Source organism: Nicotiana tabacum, chromosome 21 (assembly GCF_000715075.1).
Source record: "Nicotiana tabacum cultivar K326 chromosome 21, ASM71507v2, whole genome shotgun sequence".
NCBI lineage: Eukaryota > Viridiplantae > Streptophyta > Magnoliopsida > Solanales > Solanaceae > Nicotiana > Nicotiana tabacum.
Window position 1 is genome coordinate 83,964,373 of NC_134100.1, and position 13,779 is coordinate 83,978,151.

Sequence of the window (13,779 nt, forward strand, 5' to 3'; positions counted from 1 at the left end):
CTCTTCTCTTCTTTGTTACACAAGGAATCTAAAGCAGACTACAATATTTTATTTGAAGTAGAGCAAAGAGATTGAAGTTGGTTTGATCAAAGTATGTCATTCCAAAGCTAGTGCAGTAGGTATTTATACTTCTCGAGGTCTTCAAGTCTTGTACATCTTTTTGCGAGATTGCGAACCCAAGGGAGTTGTATTCAGACGAATTCGTAGATTGATTCTTTCCGAGATTGATTCTTCTACTGACTTGTCTTGACTCGCGGGCTAGAGTGATTTCTTCCTTAAATGAGAGAATATTCCAGTTGCCAAATCCCTTGATTGATGCCTTCGATTGACGTCATTATGTGGGAGAATCTTTAGCGGATGATTTCGTGCCCGTAATCTCCTTTGATTTAGATCCTTCCTTTAATATCTCTTTTAATTGATTTTGCCATCTTCTTTAATTGATTTGTCCGCTTCTCTTTCCTTTTTCGTTGGATTCATTTCCTCCATTTTATTGCTCAGAATCTTTTCCTGCACATAGGGAGTAATTGGTTATTTTGCATTATTGAAATTTACTGAGACTTAACACCATAAGATCTCAAGTTCGATTATAAGCGGAAGCAAAAATACTAGGTGATTTGTCCAAGCATTGATAGATAGAGTTACTTGGTACCTTGTTATTTGTGGGAGATAGCAAGTATACTAGAAAATTTGTTGAGGTACGCGCAAGCTGGCTCAGACACCATGACTATAAAGAAAAGAGTTGTAATTATGACTATGATTATAGAATTGAATTTAGAAGTTTAGGAAACACGATCATATTAGTGACATAGCTGACTGTGGATGGTCTAGTGCCCACACAATTCAACTTAGTATAAGTTGATGGTTGATTGTGGACCGGCTGAAGCGACACACAGTTCAACTAAGAAATTAGGTGTATTGGCACCTATGGATGGTCGGATTGCAACACATACCGTGTCAAAATACCTGCTTGTGCTCAATGGACGGTCTGGCAAAAGGCTTAGGAGGCATAAGCTAGTTTTACAGATGTGTGATATGTTGATTGATATTCATGTGTATGATGCATCATGTATGTGGTATATGACATGATTATATGACCTTGCATTATCTCATGCATTCATGTTTTAGGAAGAGTCAATGAGACTTACTGAGTATTTGTGACTCGCAAATTCACTTACAGCTTGTTCGGATGGTTGTTATGTATCGTTTCATAATGTATCGTATCGTATCGTATTATATAGTTTCATATGAAATCTGAAGCTGTGTGAATCATATATAGCTGTTCTGGCCGTGTTCTATTAAATATTCAAGAGCAGATGAGAGTGTCCAAAGGCAAGTTGGTTTAGTGAATCAATAAACAGAGATAAATGTACATGATTAGCAGTTTTTATTTGCAGGGCACCGAGGATTTGGTTGCAGATTCCCCTAATGCGTTTGACAGCCATAACTAATTATAGGAAAATCAATTCTATGCACCAAATTGGATCTTTTGATTTAATAATAGTATATCATACCTTCCTCTTTTATTTATTTGACTGTTTCAAAACATTGAGCCTAATTATTACTGCCAAATAGTCAAAAAAAAATAATTTTTCACTGCAGAATTAAAGCTCAGTTTTCTCCACAGGATACATAAAGAAGACAGGAAAAGTAAAGAAGTTTCATTTTGCTCCCTATTGCCCAAAGGTGTGATGTGTGTGTGTGTGAGAGAGAGAAGTAACACAGTTTTCAGGTGTTAATCTATTGAAACTTAATAAAACCTCTATCAAAATAAATTGCTTATACCCAAAAGAGAAAATTAGCATATATAATCTTCTTTTTATTTAAAATATAATTAAGTAAATATAAATGTAATCTCTCAAATAATTAAAATTTTTAGATGAGATGATCATGTGGTTTAACATGATATTGAAGTAGCTAAAATTTTTAGATAAGACTGTTTCCACATAATTTTTTAAAGATTTTCTGATAGAGAAATTTTGGTTTTTGGTGAGTTTATTTGGCATATATTAGCAACAAGAACATTAAAAATTGCTACAGTTAGAAGGTGTTAACTGCTAAATATTAAAATCAACTTTCCTACCTGCAGCTCTGCCATCTTAACAAATAAAAATTAAAGGATTGATATATCACCATCTGCTTCCTATTTAATGGACATGCATTTGTGTGTCCCAATCATCACTTAAAGCAAGCAAGTCAGTGAGATTTTCTTCATCATCTTTCCAAAAAGAATAATGGCAACATTAAAACTTCTTTCATTTCTCATTCTTCAAATATTTTGCATATTGGAGGTTGCTAATTCTCAAGGTGTAGAATTAGGCTTCTATAAGAAAACATGTCCAAATGTAGAGGCAATTGTCAAACAAACAACAGCTCACTACATTTCTCGTGCTCCTACCTTGGCTGCTCCACTCTTGAGAATGCATTTTCATGATTGTTTTGTTAGGGTAACCGTCGCGATTGAATGCCTTATGTATCATGTTTATGTCGTGGATATACTGTTTTTCCTTATTATATCTTTTTGTTAATGTAGGGATGTGATGGTTCAGTGCTACTGAATTCAACAAAAGGTAATCAAGCAGAGAAAGATGCAATTCCAAATCAAAGCCTGAGGGGATTCCAAGTAATTGATGCTGCTAAATCTGCTTTAGAGAAAGAGTGTCCTGGCATTGTGTCTTGCTCTGATATTTTAGCCTTAGCAGCCCGTGATGCTGTTGAACTGGTAACTAAATAAATACTTAGTAAATTCAATCAATTTATTAGAATTTCAAATACTTATATAATATGTTATAGGGTTATTTCAGATTAATGGACCAACTTGGGCAGTTCCCTTGGGAAGAAGAGATGGGAGAGTTTCAATACTCTTAGATGCCTTAAAGAATTTGCCAACTCCTTTTGATAACTTCACTACTCTTAAAACAACATTTGGCTCCTTGGGCTTAAATGTAAAAGACCTTGTTGTTTTATCAGGTAAAATTGATATTTTACCGTGAAACAACTACATGTGGAAGAGTTACATTAATTCAACAAATCCAAAATTTATATTCTTTTATTTTCTCCTTGTTTATTCGTAGGAGGACACACTATTGGAATGTCACATTGTTTTTCCTTCTCAAGCCGTTTGTACAATTTCACTGGCAAAGGTGACATGGACCCGAACATGGATCAGAACTACATAGGTCGTTTGAAGATCAAATGTAAGTCAGGAGATGTGACCACCATTGTCGAAATGGACCCTGGAAGTTTCAAAAGTTTTGACACTGATTATTACACCATGGTTAGCAAAAGAAGAGGGTTATTCGCATCTGATGCAGCTCTTCTCACCGATAGTCAAACAAAAGCTTATGTTTTGTCTCAAGTAAATCCCTATGGATCCACTTTCTTCAAAGATTTTGGAGAATCAATGATAAAAATGGGCAAAATTGGAGTTCTTACTGGTAAAGCAGGTGAAATCAGAAAGCATTGTGCCTTCCGAAACTAAGAGACACTTTGATAAGCTATTTCCCTTGCAAAATTTTAATCCTTTTTGTATTGTTATGTTTAATAATGGTATCTCTGTTGTGGATATTCTTTTCTTTTCTGATTAGTTTGTGGAACGTAATTTTATGGTGGTAAACTTTCATTGTATTGTAAGTTTGTAATTCAGTTCATTAAGCATGAAGCTAATAAAAATGTTGCTTTTTGTATAGCATGCATTAGAATTTTCCTTTTTGTTTTACTGTTAGGGGTATGAGCTTTATTACAAATTAATTTGTTCATAAGATTCCCAATATGACATTTTCACATAATTACATGGTAGTAAAAAATCATTGAAATTGAATTTGTTAATAACATAGCTAGGGAACTACAATGACAATTGAAACCAAGATGTCACTTGCATGTTATTGCATCTCTCTCATTGTCCAATGCCTATTTGTTTCTCAACAGATAATGGCATCACTATGGGTCTCTTCTATCCAGAGTATCCAGAACCATCAAAAACTGAATTTAACTAGGAGGATTTTCAGTAAACTTGGAATTTGAATGTAAGAAAAGCAAAAACATATCGTATCAAAATCAACGGCTGAGTCAGGACTACACATTAGGGAGTTCTAAATACGAAAAAAGCTCTACTAAATGTCACACCTAGAATTTAAACCTATAATCTTAGGTGAATTTTGAACCATCTTGCCGCTACACTAAAATCTTTCCTCATGTCAATGGGATTCAACATTTTATATATAACTAAAAGTTCTTTTTGCCTTTTTTTATATGCACTAAATAATCTAGAGATAACCTAGTAAGCATTAATTAATGACCTAATAAAACTAATACTGATATAAATTTACATTCGCGATATATATCACATACATCCTAAATTTTCTACCGTATACCGTTTTCTCCAGTTGGATAGTTCTTCTTGCCTCTTGGAAGACAATTCCAAGGGGTTGCTTTTGGGCTTAAAATAAGATGAAATTTAGGATTGTTGAGCTTGGCTGTTCGACACTCAATGACAATAATGAAGAAGACTAGGAATCTCATATGTTAAAAGATTATTGCTTCTACGACCAGCGGTGGATTCATTATATAAATTTTATGGATTTAATAATTAAAATTTTCAGTATTGAATTCACTTTATTTTTAAAATATGGATTTATATGGAGTATATTATTTACGGAAAAGGTCCAAATATGCCTTTGTACTATACTAAATTAAGCACATTTGCCCTTCGTTAATACTTTAGCTCAAATATGTCCTTACCGTCACATAGTTGGTCCATATATGCCCTTAGAGTTACACAGTTGACTCATATATGCCCTTTTCGAAACGGAATTCACCCAAACTAATTAGCTCTTTCGTTAATTGTATTAAAGTATATTACAAATACTATTTCCTTTTTATTAGTATTTTTTTTCTTTACCTTTCTCTTTTCTTTCTTCTTTTTTCTTTTCTTCTCTTTTTCTTTTCCTTTTTCTTTCTCCCTTATCCGATTTCCTCCATTACTGACGTCTTCTCCATTTTCGTCACCAATTTCACTTGACAAAATTCATGAATTCCAATTACTAAGAAAATTCTCCCATAAGAATATTTTTATAAATCATATGTTTGTCAATTTTTAAATTTTTACTGAACATATATTTAGTTCTAAAAAATTTAACAAAGTAAGATTGAAATAATATTTATGTAACAAAAAACTTAAAAAATCCAACAAAACCGAACAATCCAAACCGATATAATTGGTTTGGTTTGGTTTTGATAAAAACCGAACCAACCCGTTCCATGTACACCCCTAATTTACATAGTTAATAAAAAAATAGAAAATGTCCAGCTGAAAAAAGACTAACAACTCAAATTTATAACACGACAACTTGAACTCTATGCTTTTAATCATTAAATTATCTTTCTGAAAACAATTTAAATATTTTGGTCTTTTGAGTATTGTTAAAGGTTGAGATGTTTTTATTATTTTAAAGTTTAAACCATAATTTTTGGAACAATTTAATTTCGTTCATTTAGAAGGCTAGTGAATTGGATCTTGATTAGCTTATGGGAGAATTTTCTTAGTAATTGGAATTCATGAGTTTTGTCAAGTGAAATTGGTGAAGAAAATGAAGAAGACATCAGTAATGGAGGAAACGGATAAGGGAGAAAGAAAAAGGAAAAAAAAAAGAGAAGAAAAGAAAAAAGAAGAAAGAAAAGAGAAAGGTAAAAAAAAAAAAGTACTAATAAAAAGGAAATAGTGTTTGTAATAAACTTTAATACAATTAACGAAAGAACTAATTAGTTTGAGTGAATTCCGTTTCTAAAAGGGCATATATGGGCCAACTGTGTAACTCTAAGAACATATATGGGCCAACTATGTGACGGTAAGGACATATTTGAGCTAAAATATTAACGAATGACAAATATGCTCAATTTCGTATAGTACAAAAACATATTTGGACCTTTGCCCTATTATTTATTATAATTTTAATAAATATATATCCATAAATTTATGCTTCCTTTCAGAAGTGTTTTAGAGATAAGTTCAAAAGAACCAGATGCTACATCCCGCATCTACCGTATCTTTTCCAAGTCATCAACGTCATAGATACACGACAAACGTCTAAAGTTAATTAGCTTACTTTTATCATAATAAAGTTCCTTCGTCTCTCTATGAGCAATAACTACAACCATTACTCATTTTGAATCAGCAGAAAAGCGCGCATTTGATGAAACCCGAGGATCTCCTTCAGCATCTTAGTCCCAGCCCCGTTCAGAAATGCAGCCTCGGCTGCCCAATTCTAGACCGCTTTCTCGGCGGCGGCATTCCTTGCAATTCAATTACCGAATTAGTTGCTGAAAGCGGCTGCGGCAAAACCCAAATCTCCCTTCAGCTCCTCCTCTCCGCTCAGCTCCCCACTTCTCTTGGCGGCCTTTCTTCTTCCTCCTTATACCTCTACTCCGAATCTCCCTTTCCCCTCCGCCGCCTTCACCAACTCTCCTCCTCTTTCCCCACACTCCACAATCCTTTAGGTAACATTCTAACCCACCCTCTTCACTCTGCTCACCACCTGTTCGACGTATTGTCCCAAATAGACTCTTTATTATTATCCCGTCCTCCTTCCTTTCCCCCTATTAAGTTAATAGTAATTGACTCCATTGCTGCTTTATTTCGCTTTGAATTTGAGAACAACGCGCGCGACCTTAAGCAGAGATCGGGTTTATTCTTCAAGATTTCAAGCAAATTGAAGGAGCAAGCTAGACGTTTTGGGTTAGCGGTAGTGGTAATCAACCAGGTTGTGGATGTAATTGATGATTCTGATGTTTTAAGGATTGGGAACTCCACTTGCTTGTATACATCTGAGAGGAAAGTGTGTGCTGCGTTGGGTTTGTCATGGGCTAATTGTGTTAATACAAGATTATTCTTGTCAAGAAATGAAGAGAGAGTTGCTGATGAAGATTGCTTTACTACACAAACTCGGAGGTTTATACGCGTTGTTTTTGCTCCTCATCTGCCTGATTCTTACTGTGAGTTTGTTATTACTAGAGAAAAGGTTTTTGGTTTAGAAAGATAAAACATTGCTGGCTTAGTTAGTACTATAGTAAAAAAGAAAAAGATTTATATCATGAAGATGTCTGACCAATCTTTCAATTTATACAAAAAAGCTGCCCTTGGCACCTCAGTTTTATTGCCAAAATAATCAAGCTACAGATATTGTACAGAATAGATACAAAAGAACATGATACAATGTACCTCAAAGCATTCACACAAAGTAGATACAGAAAATACAAAATCCTTGAAACGTGGCACCAAAATGAAAAGTGTCCTAACAACTATTAATTCACAACTGCACAATGCTTCCTGATTTCACCTGTAGAACCTGTCTTAACTTCTATTTTCCCCATTTTCTCCATGGCCTTAGCAAATTCAGCATAGAACTCTTTGAGTGATCCTTGTACTAGTTGGTTGATGTATGATTTTGTCGTAGAACTTGTTGTTAAGGCTGCATCTGATTGGAAGAGGCCTCTCCTCTTGAGCAAAAGCTTGAAGTAGCTAAGGTCAAATGTCTTGAAACTACCGGGGTCCATCTCAACTATTGTTGTATTGTCATTAACGGATTTGCATTTTTTGGCCTTAAGATTGGCAGCGTATTCGCTGTCTAGAGATGGATCTTGAGTACCAAAAGTTCCAGTGAAATTGTACAGACGTGTGGAAAATGATGGGCAGTGAGAAATTCCGATGGTGTGAGCACCTGAAAGAAAAGTACTTATTGTTAAAAAGTAAAAACCTATACATAGAGGACTAGAAATGAATACTCCCTCTGTTTCATTTTATAGAATGATCCATTTCTATATTTTGCACATGTTCGTTTAGCTACAGAAATGTCATGTCATCTTTAAGATGACCGCAATTTCTTTAAATAATTTTCTTATATACCAAAATCTTTCTTACTTAAATTTTATACACAATTAAATACCACCATATATAATGGTACTATTAATTTGACTTACCGGACAATAGGACTAAGTCTTTTAGATCAAGACCCTTCTTGGCAAACGACGACTGAAGCCTGGTGAAGTTACTAGTTGGAGCTGGAATGTCTGCTAAGGCTTCTGAGGCATTTGATATTCTTCCATCTCTTCTACCAGTTGGCACTTTCCAGTATGGACCTCCCTATTATTCCAAGAAGAAGAAGAGAATGTGAACAATACTTAGGAAATGGTTCAAGAAGTTAATTATTTATTTGCTCAAACTTTTGCTTACGGTGACTACTACAGAGTCTCTAGCAACCAAGGCGACAATATCAGCACAAGAGACAACTCCGGGGCATTCAGCTTCAACTATTTTCTTTATACCATCAATGAAGGAGAATCCCCTCAGTGTTTGATTTGGGATTGCCACTTTTTCGGTTTGGTTTCCTGTACTCTTAGTGGAATTTAGGAGCACAGAAGCATCACAACCCTGCCAAGACCCAAAACAAAGAAAGAATAAATCACAAAAGGTACACTCAGAAAATGAAATATAGCAAATAAGTTGCTGCATATGAACAATAATAGTAATTTCGCCTCGATCCCAAGCAATTTGGGGTCGGTTATATGAATCCTCATAACACACTATTTAAGTCTGTCTCAATCCAATAACTTGGACAATTATTACAATAAATATACATACTTACCCTGACAAAGCAATCATGGAAGTGCATTCTGAGTAAGGCAGCTGCAAGAAACGGAGCGTTAGGAATGTGCTTCTGAACGTAGCCTTGAATGATCTTCTCTGCTTTTGGGCAGCTCTTGCTATAGAAGTTGAGTTGTAACTGGCCATGGCTAGACCCCAGGATACCGAGAAATATCAATACTAGAAAACCCAAAGAGCTAAATGTAGCCATTGTGTTGCTATTGTTCAAAGAGATTTCTTGTTTTGTTGCGTTTCTGTACTCAAACAGCATGCATTAGAGCAAATTTATAGGCACTTTTCTTTTCAGTCTAACTAAAATGTGTTTAGTTTAATACTCCATTATTTATCGTTCCTCTTTACATAGCGTTTAAAAAGTAGATTAGTTATAGTCTGTCCCTTTCCTATACTTGCCAGTAAGATCACATATCATAATCACGTTGACCTCGACCTTCTCAACTGATGCCATCAGGAAAAATGTTTAAACATAAAGTGCGAAAAATTGGTTAGATTTCTCATATGGTAACTAAGGAAAAACCCCAGAAATTGGGCTCTGATAAGGAAAAGTAACTATAATTTATGGTATGTACATAAAAACCATAGCTTGTTTATTTGCTCGTCCTCCCTTTTTTTTCAATTATTATTTTTATTTTTTTATTTTTTTTGGAGCATGCAGTAGTTCTTTTTGTTATGGTGCATGTTACGTCCATGTTCTTATTTCAACAAACTAATACCTGCTACTATAGCTAGTAGCCAGGACAGCAATTATATACATGCTTTTGGCATATCCTTTGTTAAGTCAAGTTTTCGAGCTGTTTTGCTACTTGTTTTATTTCTATTACATTTGGTGAGATCAGCCAGTTACAATTACTTGCAATTTATAGCTTAAAGAGTTGGTCACTTTTTCCTTATATTGGACAATTGGAACATGCCACTACGTACTTAGTAAAAATATTTACTAGAAACTAACACTTCAACATATTTATTGTACTTTGGATCCTTGGTTTGTATATTGTAGAGTTTAATTCTACAATTAGTTCCTTCTTGTAAGTTTCTCTTTCGTACTTAAGTAGATATATATTCTCTATGACGTGCGTATAACCAATTTGCAGGAAAAACAAAGTCAATAGACTGGAAAGAAAACTGTAGTTGCCTCTTTGCCAAATCACGATCATTTGAGACTTTTTAGTTGAAAAAAAAGTTTTTTTAACATGTCAAAACTTGCCCCAAAAAAAAACACATTTTCAATTTAAATCAAATTTCATCAAAACCAGTTTTTTCAAAAAATATTTGAGAATCTATGTCCAAACGGGTCATAAGTATTTCGTTTGAAAAAGGCTTCAAAACGGCTACAGCAATCAATTGGATAGTGAATTTAGATTTACTGGTCATTAGTTCGAATAATCCTATATCTTATGTTGTCATATTAGCTGTGAGGTCTCCTTCAACCTTTGTACTTATTTGAAACGTCATTTTTTGGAATCTTATGACTAAAATTTACTGGTAGAAGCTGCTAATCCTCCTAATATTAAATTAAAAAAAAGGACAATTATAATATGCATGGTAGTTATAAAAGGGAAACAACACTTTTATTAATGTAGTAATTACATGCTTAACAAACTAAAGTAAAAAACATACAATAAAATAAGAAGAAATTACTAATTGCACGTAAAGTTCCCATTGAACAAAACGATACGAAAGCTAAAATTCTGCAAGGGAAATAGCTTATTAAAATTCCTCTAATTAATTTCTAATAGCGCAATGTTTTCTGATTTCACCTGCTTTCCCAGTAAGGACCCCAATTTTGCCCATATTCACCATTGATACTCCAAAATCCTCGAAGAAAGTTGATCCAGGGGTATTTAATTGGGACAAGACATAAGCTTTTGTTTGAGTATTTGTGAGAAGAGCTGCATCAGATGCGAACAACCCTCTTCTTTTGCTAACCATAGTGTAATAATCTGTGTCAAAATTCTTGGCACTTCCAGGGTCCATTTCAACAGTAGTGGTCACATCATTTGGCTTGCATTTGGTCTTCAATTGACCTATGTAGTTCTGATCCATGTTTGGGTCTGTATCACCTTTACCAGTGAAATTGTACAAACGACTTCCGAAGGAAAAACAATGTGATACCCCAAGAGTATGTCCACCTATATTATATCAAATAAATAAGGAAAAAAGTATTAAGAAAAGGATAGAGTAATAATAGCGCTTTTGGTTCTTAGCTTGGTTATTGGTAAATTCTAGCTTTGGTCCTTGTAATAAGTGACTGAGCATATATAACCTCTAATTTATTAAAAAACTATGACATTCTGGTCCCTTTATATAGAAAATATGTTACATTTACACTATTTCTAGAATTATATTACCCTCAGATATGGAGTAACGATACAAACTTAACATAACGCATGAGCTGTCAAATAATATAATGGTTTATAGTTCGTTATATGTATAAAGATTTACAACAAAGGGATCAAAAGTTCGCATTTCAATAATTAACAGTTAAATGTGCTTATAGCCAGATATTACAAGGACCAAAATTAGAATTTATCGATATTTAAAGGGGTAAAAGTGCAGATTTCCAAAGAATATAAAAGCTAAAGATTATTGTTTCTTGAACTTTAAATCTTCCCGATGCAGTAATTTTACTTTAATTTTGATGCAAACCATAAACTTACCTGATAGAACAACAAGGTCTTTTACACTTAGGCCCAAAGCGCCAAATGATGATTTTAGAGTAGTAAAGTTGTCAAAAGGAGTTGGCAGGTTTCTTATGGCCTCTGAGAGAATTGAAACTCTCCCATCTCTTCTTCCCAACTCTACTTGCCAAGTTGGTCCATTAATCTGAAACAACCCATAATGTGTTTAGGAAAGAATTATACTTCATTTATATGCTAATTATATATAAATGGACTGAATGTACTAACTAGTTACCAGTGAAACAGCATCACGAGCTACTAAGGCTAAAATATCAGTGCAAGACACAATGCCAGGACACTGTTTTTCTAAAGCAGATTTAGCAGCATCAATCACTTGGAATCCCCTCAGGCTTTGATTTGGAATTGCATCTTTCTCTGCTTGATTACCTTTTGTTGAATTCAGTAGCACTGAACCATCACATCCCTACATAAAAAAAATATAGATAAAAACTCAGAAGAAGACTTGTTTATTTGGAACTTTGTTAGTTAGATGATGTTCAGTTAGCTAGAGGGTTTCATCATCATTTTATAGAATCAATAAAATCACAAAACTATCTTTTAACTACATTAAAAATATTAAACTTTACTTACCATAATAATAAAGTCACTAAAATTTTAATTACCACCCGTATACTTCCTTTTTTGGAACATGTTAAGGCTTTACGCTCTAACTAATTGTAACAATTCTATGTGTTCTCGCGCCTAAGTTATCATTCTTTTTTCACTTTCTGATTGCAGTAGGGGTTCACGTAGGATGGTTAAGCCAGGAGCAGGACCGGGACTTTGCTTAGCTAACATCTTCATATTACTTTCCCTCCAAATATGTCTCAATTCACACCTCCAATCCCTTCTCATTAGCTCTCATATTGAAATGTGGATCCTCAGGCCCATCCATTGTGCAAGGTAAATTTACCAAGTACTATGTGAGTAAAATTTGTGAAATTACTATTAGTGTATAAAGTTTAGTTACTTTATATGACAAATTTAGTTTCCAGAGACTTTCTACTGTTTTAGCAAGTAATTTCAGTGACCATACATAAACTAATCCTTTTGTAGTGCATTGAACGTAAAAAAAAAAACCAAATAATATATGCAGAGATGATAAGGCATTAAATCACTTGCTTACCCTAACAAAACAATCATGAAAATGCATTCTCAATAATGGGGCAGCCAAAGTAGGAGCACGAGAAACAAAGTCAGTTGTTGCCTTTTTGACAATTGCTTCTACATTTGGACATGTTTTCTTGTAAAACCCTACTTGCAAGCCTTGTGAATTAGCAAGCCCGAAGGCAAATGCAAGACAAAGAATGACAACTAAAAGAAATTTTAAGGTTGCCATTTTTTTTCTTAACTTGCTTGTTTGATAACTGATGATTCTAAGACAAATATATGGCCCTTTTAAATTGGAAGGATATAATTTGGTGATATATAAGTCCTTTGATTTCGTAAGCTGGTACTTTTGAAGTGGATTATAATATTTGGCAGTTAGCACCTAACCCCATGCGAATCAAAGAATTAATGTACTCGTTGCTAATATATGCAAACTAGACCGTCAAACAACCCCAAGAAAAACAAAATGAAATTAAAGAACAGCAAGGAAAGAAAGACAACGGAGAGTTTAACTAATTGTGAAATAGATAGTTCTTTTTTAATCAAATATTGGACAATAATATTGCGCGGTTGATTTCTTACTGTTAAAAAGTAGTTTCAGTAAAGTATCAACCCAGCGAGAATGGTTGGAACAATATAAAAAGCCTTCTAAAAGTGGATCACTACAAGTAGCAGAATTTAATGGACGGATAAATTGTCAATCCTTCCTTTCATCTCGTGAGAGATACAATAATGAAGCAAGGTGGACGGAAGGAGGTTCAGCTAAACTTCCTTCGCCAAACAATACAATACACTAAGTATATAAGGTCAATCAGATATCAAGGGCCTACAGACTTTTCTTTTGCTAATATGAATTCATTATATTACTATTAGTCAGTAACTCAATATAAAAAGTTACATTATATCATATATATATATATATAGGGTTTAATGCCAAACTCCCATGAACACATGCCAGTATAATCTGGATGAATGGCTTTTTTTAATATAGTGTTTATTTTTCCTTTACTACTTATATATGTCACTGGTAAAAATCGACCAAAAAAACCGACCAACGTTGGTCGGTAATGGCCAAAAACCGACCAAAATACGACCATTTACCTGTGGACGGTATTTTTGTGGTCGGAAAGGAATACCGACCAAAGTTGGTCGGAAATTACCGACCAACTTTGGTCGGTCAATTAAATTCAAAAAAAAAATATTGCAAAGAAAACCGACCAAAGTTGGTCGGTTTTTTCCGACCAAAGTTGGTCGGTATTTTAATTATGTAATAAAAAGATTCACCATCTGGGAATCGAACCGGGGTCTATACTGTGGCAGGATACTATTCTACCACTA

The 13,779-nt window shown here is 34.1% G+C and overlaps 4 protein-coding genes across 4 annotated transcripts; 2 read left to right on the forward strand and 2 right to left on the reverse strand.

Moving 5' to 3' along the window:
* The first annotated feature begins 2,172 nt into the window (after positions 1 to 2,172).
* On the forward strand, positions 2,173 to 3,685 carry LOC107831773 (peroxidase 27-like). Its single transcript, XM_016659567.2, has 4 exons — positions 2,173 to 2,444; positions 2,531 to 2,719; positions 2,802 to 2,967; positions 3,072 to 3,685. The coding sequence occupies exons 1-4, from the start codon at positions 2,232 to 2,234 to the stop codon at positions 3,476 to 3,478; spliced, it is 975 nt and encodes a 324-aa protein (XP_016515053.1). The 5' UTR covers positions 2,173 to 2,231; the 3' UTR covers positions 3,479 to 3,685.
* Positions 3,686 to 6,079: 2,394 nt separating this feature from the next.
* Positions 6,080 to 7,142, forward strand: LOC107831770 (DNA repair protein XRCC3 homolog). Its single transcript, XM_016659564.2, has one exon. It carries the CDS (start codon positions 6,189 to 6,191, stop codon positions 7,032 to 7,034), a length of 846 nt encoding a protein of 281 aa, XP_016515050.1. The 5' UTR covers positions 6,080 to 6,188; the 3' UTR covers positions 7,035 to 7,142.
* Positions 7,116 to 8,943, reverse strand: LOC107831769 (peroxidase 3-like). The gene is made up of 4 exons (XM_016659563.2): positions 8,637 to 8,943; positions 8,225 to 8,422; positions 7,972 to 8,134; positions 7,116 to 7,712 (listed from the first exon to the last, which is right to left on the reverse strand). The coding sequence occupies exons 1-4, from the start codon at positions 8,904 to 8,906 to the stop codon at positions 7,297 to 7,299; spliced, it is 1,047 nt and encodes a 348-aa protein (XP_016515049.2). The 5' UTR covers positions 8,907 to 8,943; the 3' UTR covers positions 7,116 to 7,296.
* Positions 8,944 to 10,199: 1,256 nt separating this feature from the next.
* Positions 10,200 to 12,721, reverse strand: LOC107831772 (peroxidase 27-like). Its single transcript, XM_016659566.2, has 4 exons — positions 12,458 to 12,721; positions 11,567 to 11,755; positions 11,311 to 11,476; positions 10,200 to 10,782 (listed from the first exon to the last, which is right to left on the reverse strand). The coding sequence occupies exons 1-4, from the start codon at positions 12,668 to 12,670 to the stop codon at positions 10,376 to 10,378; spliced, it is 975 nt and encodes a 324-aa protein (XP_016515052.1). The 5' UTR covers positions 12,671 to 12,721; the 3' UTR covers positions 10,200 to 10,375.
* Between the last annotated feature and the right edge of the window lie 1,058 nt (positions 12,722 to 13,779).

Excerpts from the sequence above, each read along its gene's own strand:
- LOC107831769 (XM_016659563.2), bottom strand. The coding sequence starts at position 8,906 with ATGCTGTTTGAGTACAGAAACGCAACAAAACAAGAAATCTCTTTGAAC. Across the intron at positions 8,423-8,636 it reads TCCATGATTGCTTTGTCAGG|GGTTGTGATGCTTCTGTGCT; the intron begins GTAAGTATGTAT and ends GGGTCTTGGCAG. Across the intron at positions 8,135-8,224 it reads GAGACTCTGTAGTAGTCACC|GGAGGTCCATACTGGAAAGT; the intron begins GTAAGCAAAAGT and ends TTGGAATAATAG.
- LOC107831773 (XM_016659567.2), top strand. The coding sequence starts at position 2,232 with ATGGCAACATTAAAACTTCTTTCATTTCTCATTCTTCAAATATTTTGC. Across the intron at positions 2,445-2,530 it reads TTCATGATTGTTTTGTTAGG|GGATGTGATGGTTCAGTGCT; the intron begins GTAACCGTCGCG and ends TTGTTAATGTAG. Across the intron at positions 2,968-3,071 it reads AGACCTTGTTGTTTTATCAG|GAGGACACACTATTGGAATG; the intron begins GTAAAATTGATA and ends GTTTATTCGTAG.
- LOC107831772 (XM_016659566.2), bottom strand. The coding sequence starts at position 12,670 with ATGGCAACCTTAAAATTTCTTTTAGTTGTCATTCTTTGTCTTGCATTT. Across the intron at positions 11,477-11,566 it reads CTCGTGATGCTGTTTCACTG|ATTAATGGACCAACTTGGCA; the intron begins GTAACTAGTTAG and ends GGGTTGTTTCAG. Across the intron at positions 10,783-11,310 it reads AGACCTTGTTGTTCTATCAG|GTGGACATACTCTTGGGGTA; the intron begins GTAAGTTTATGG and ends GATATAATATAG.
- LOC107831770 (XM_016659564.2), top strand. The coding sequence starts at position 6,189 with ATGAAACCCGAGGATCTCCTTCAGCATCTTAGTCCCAGCCCCGTTCAG.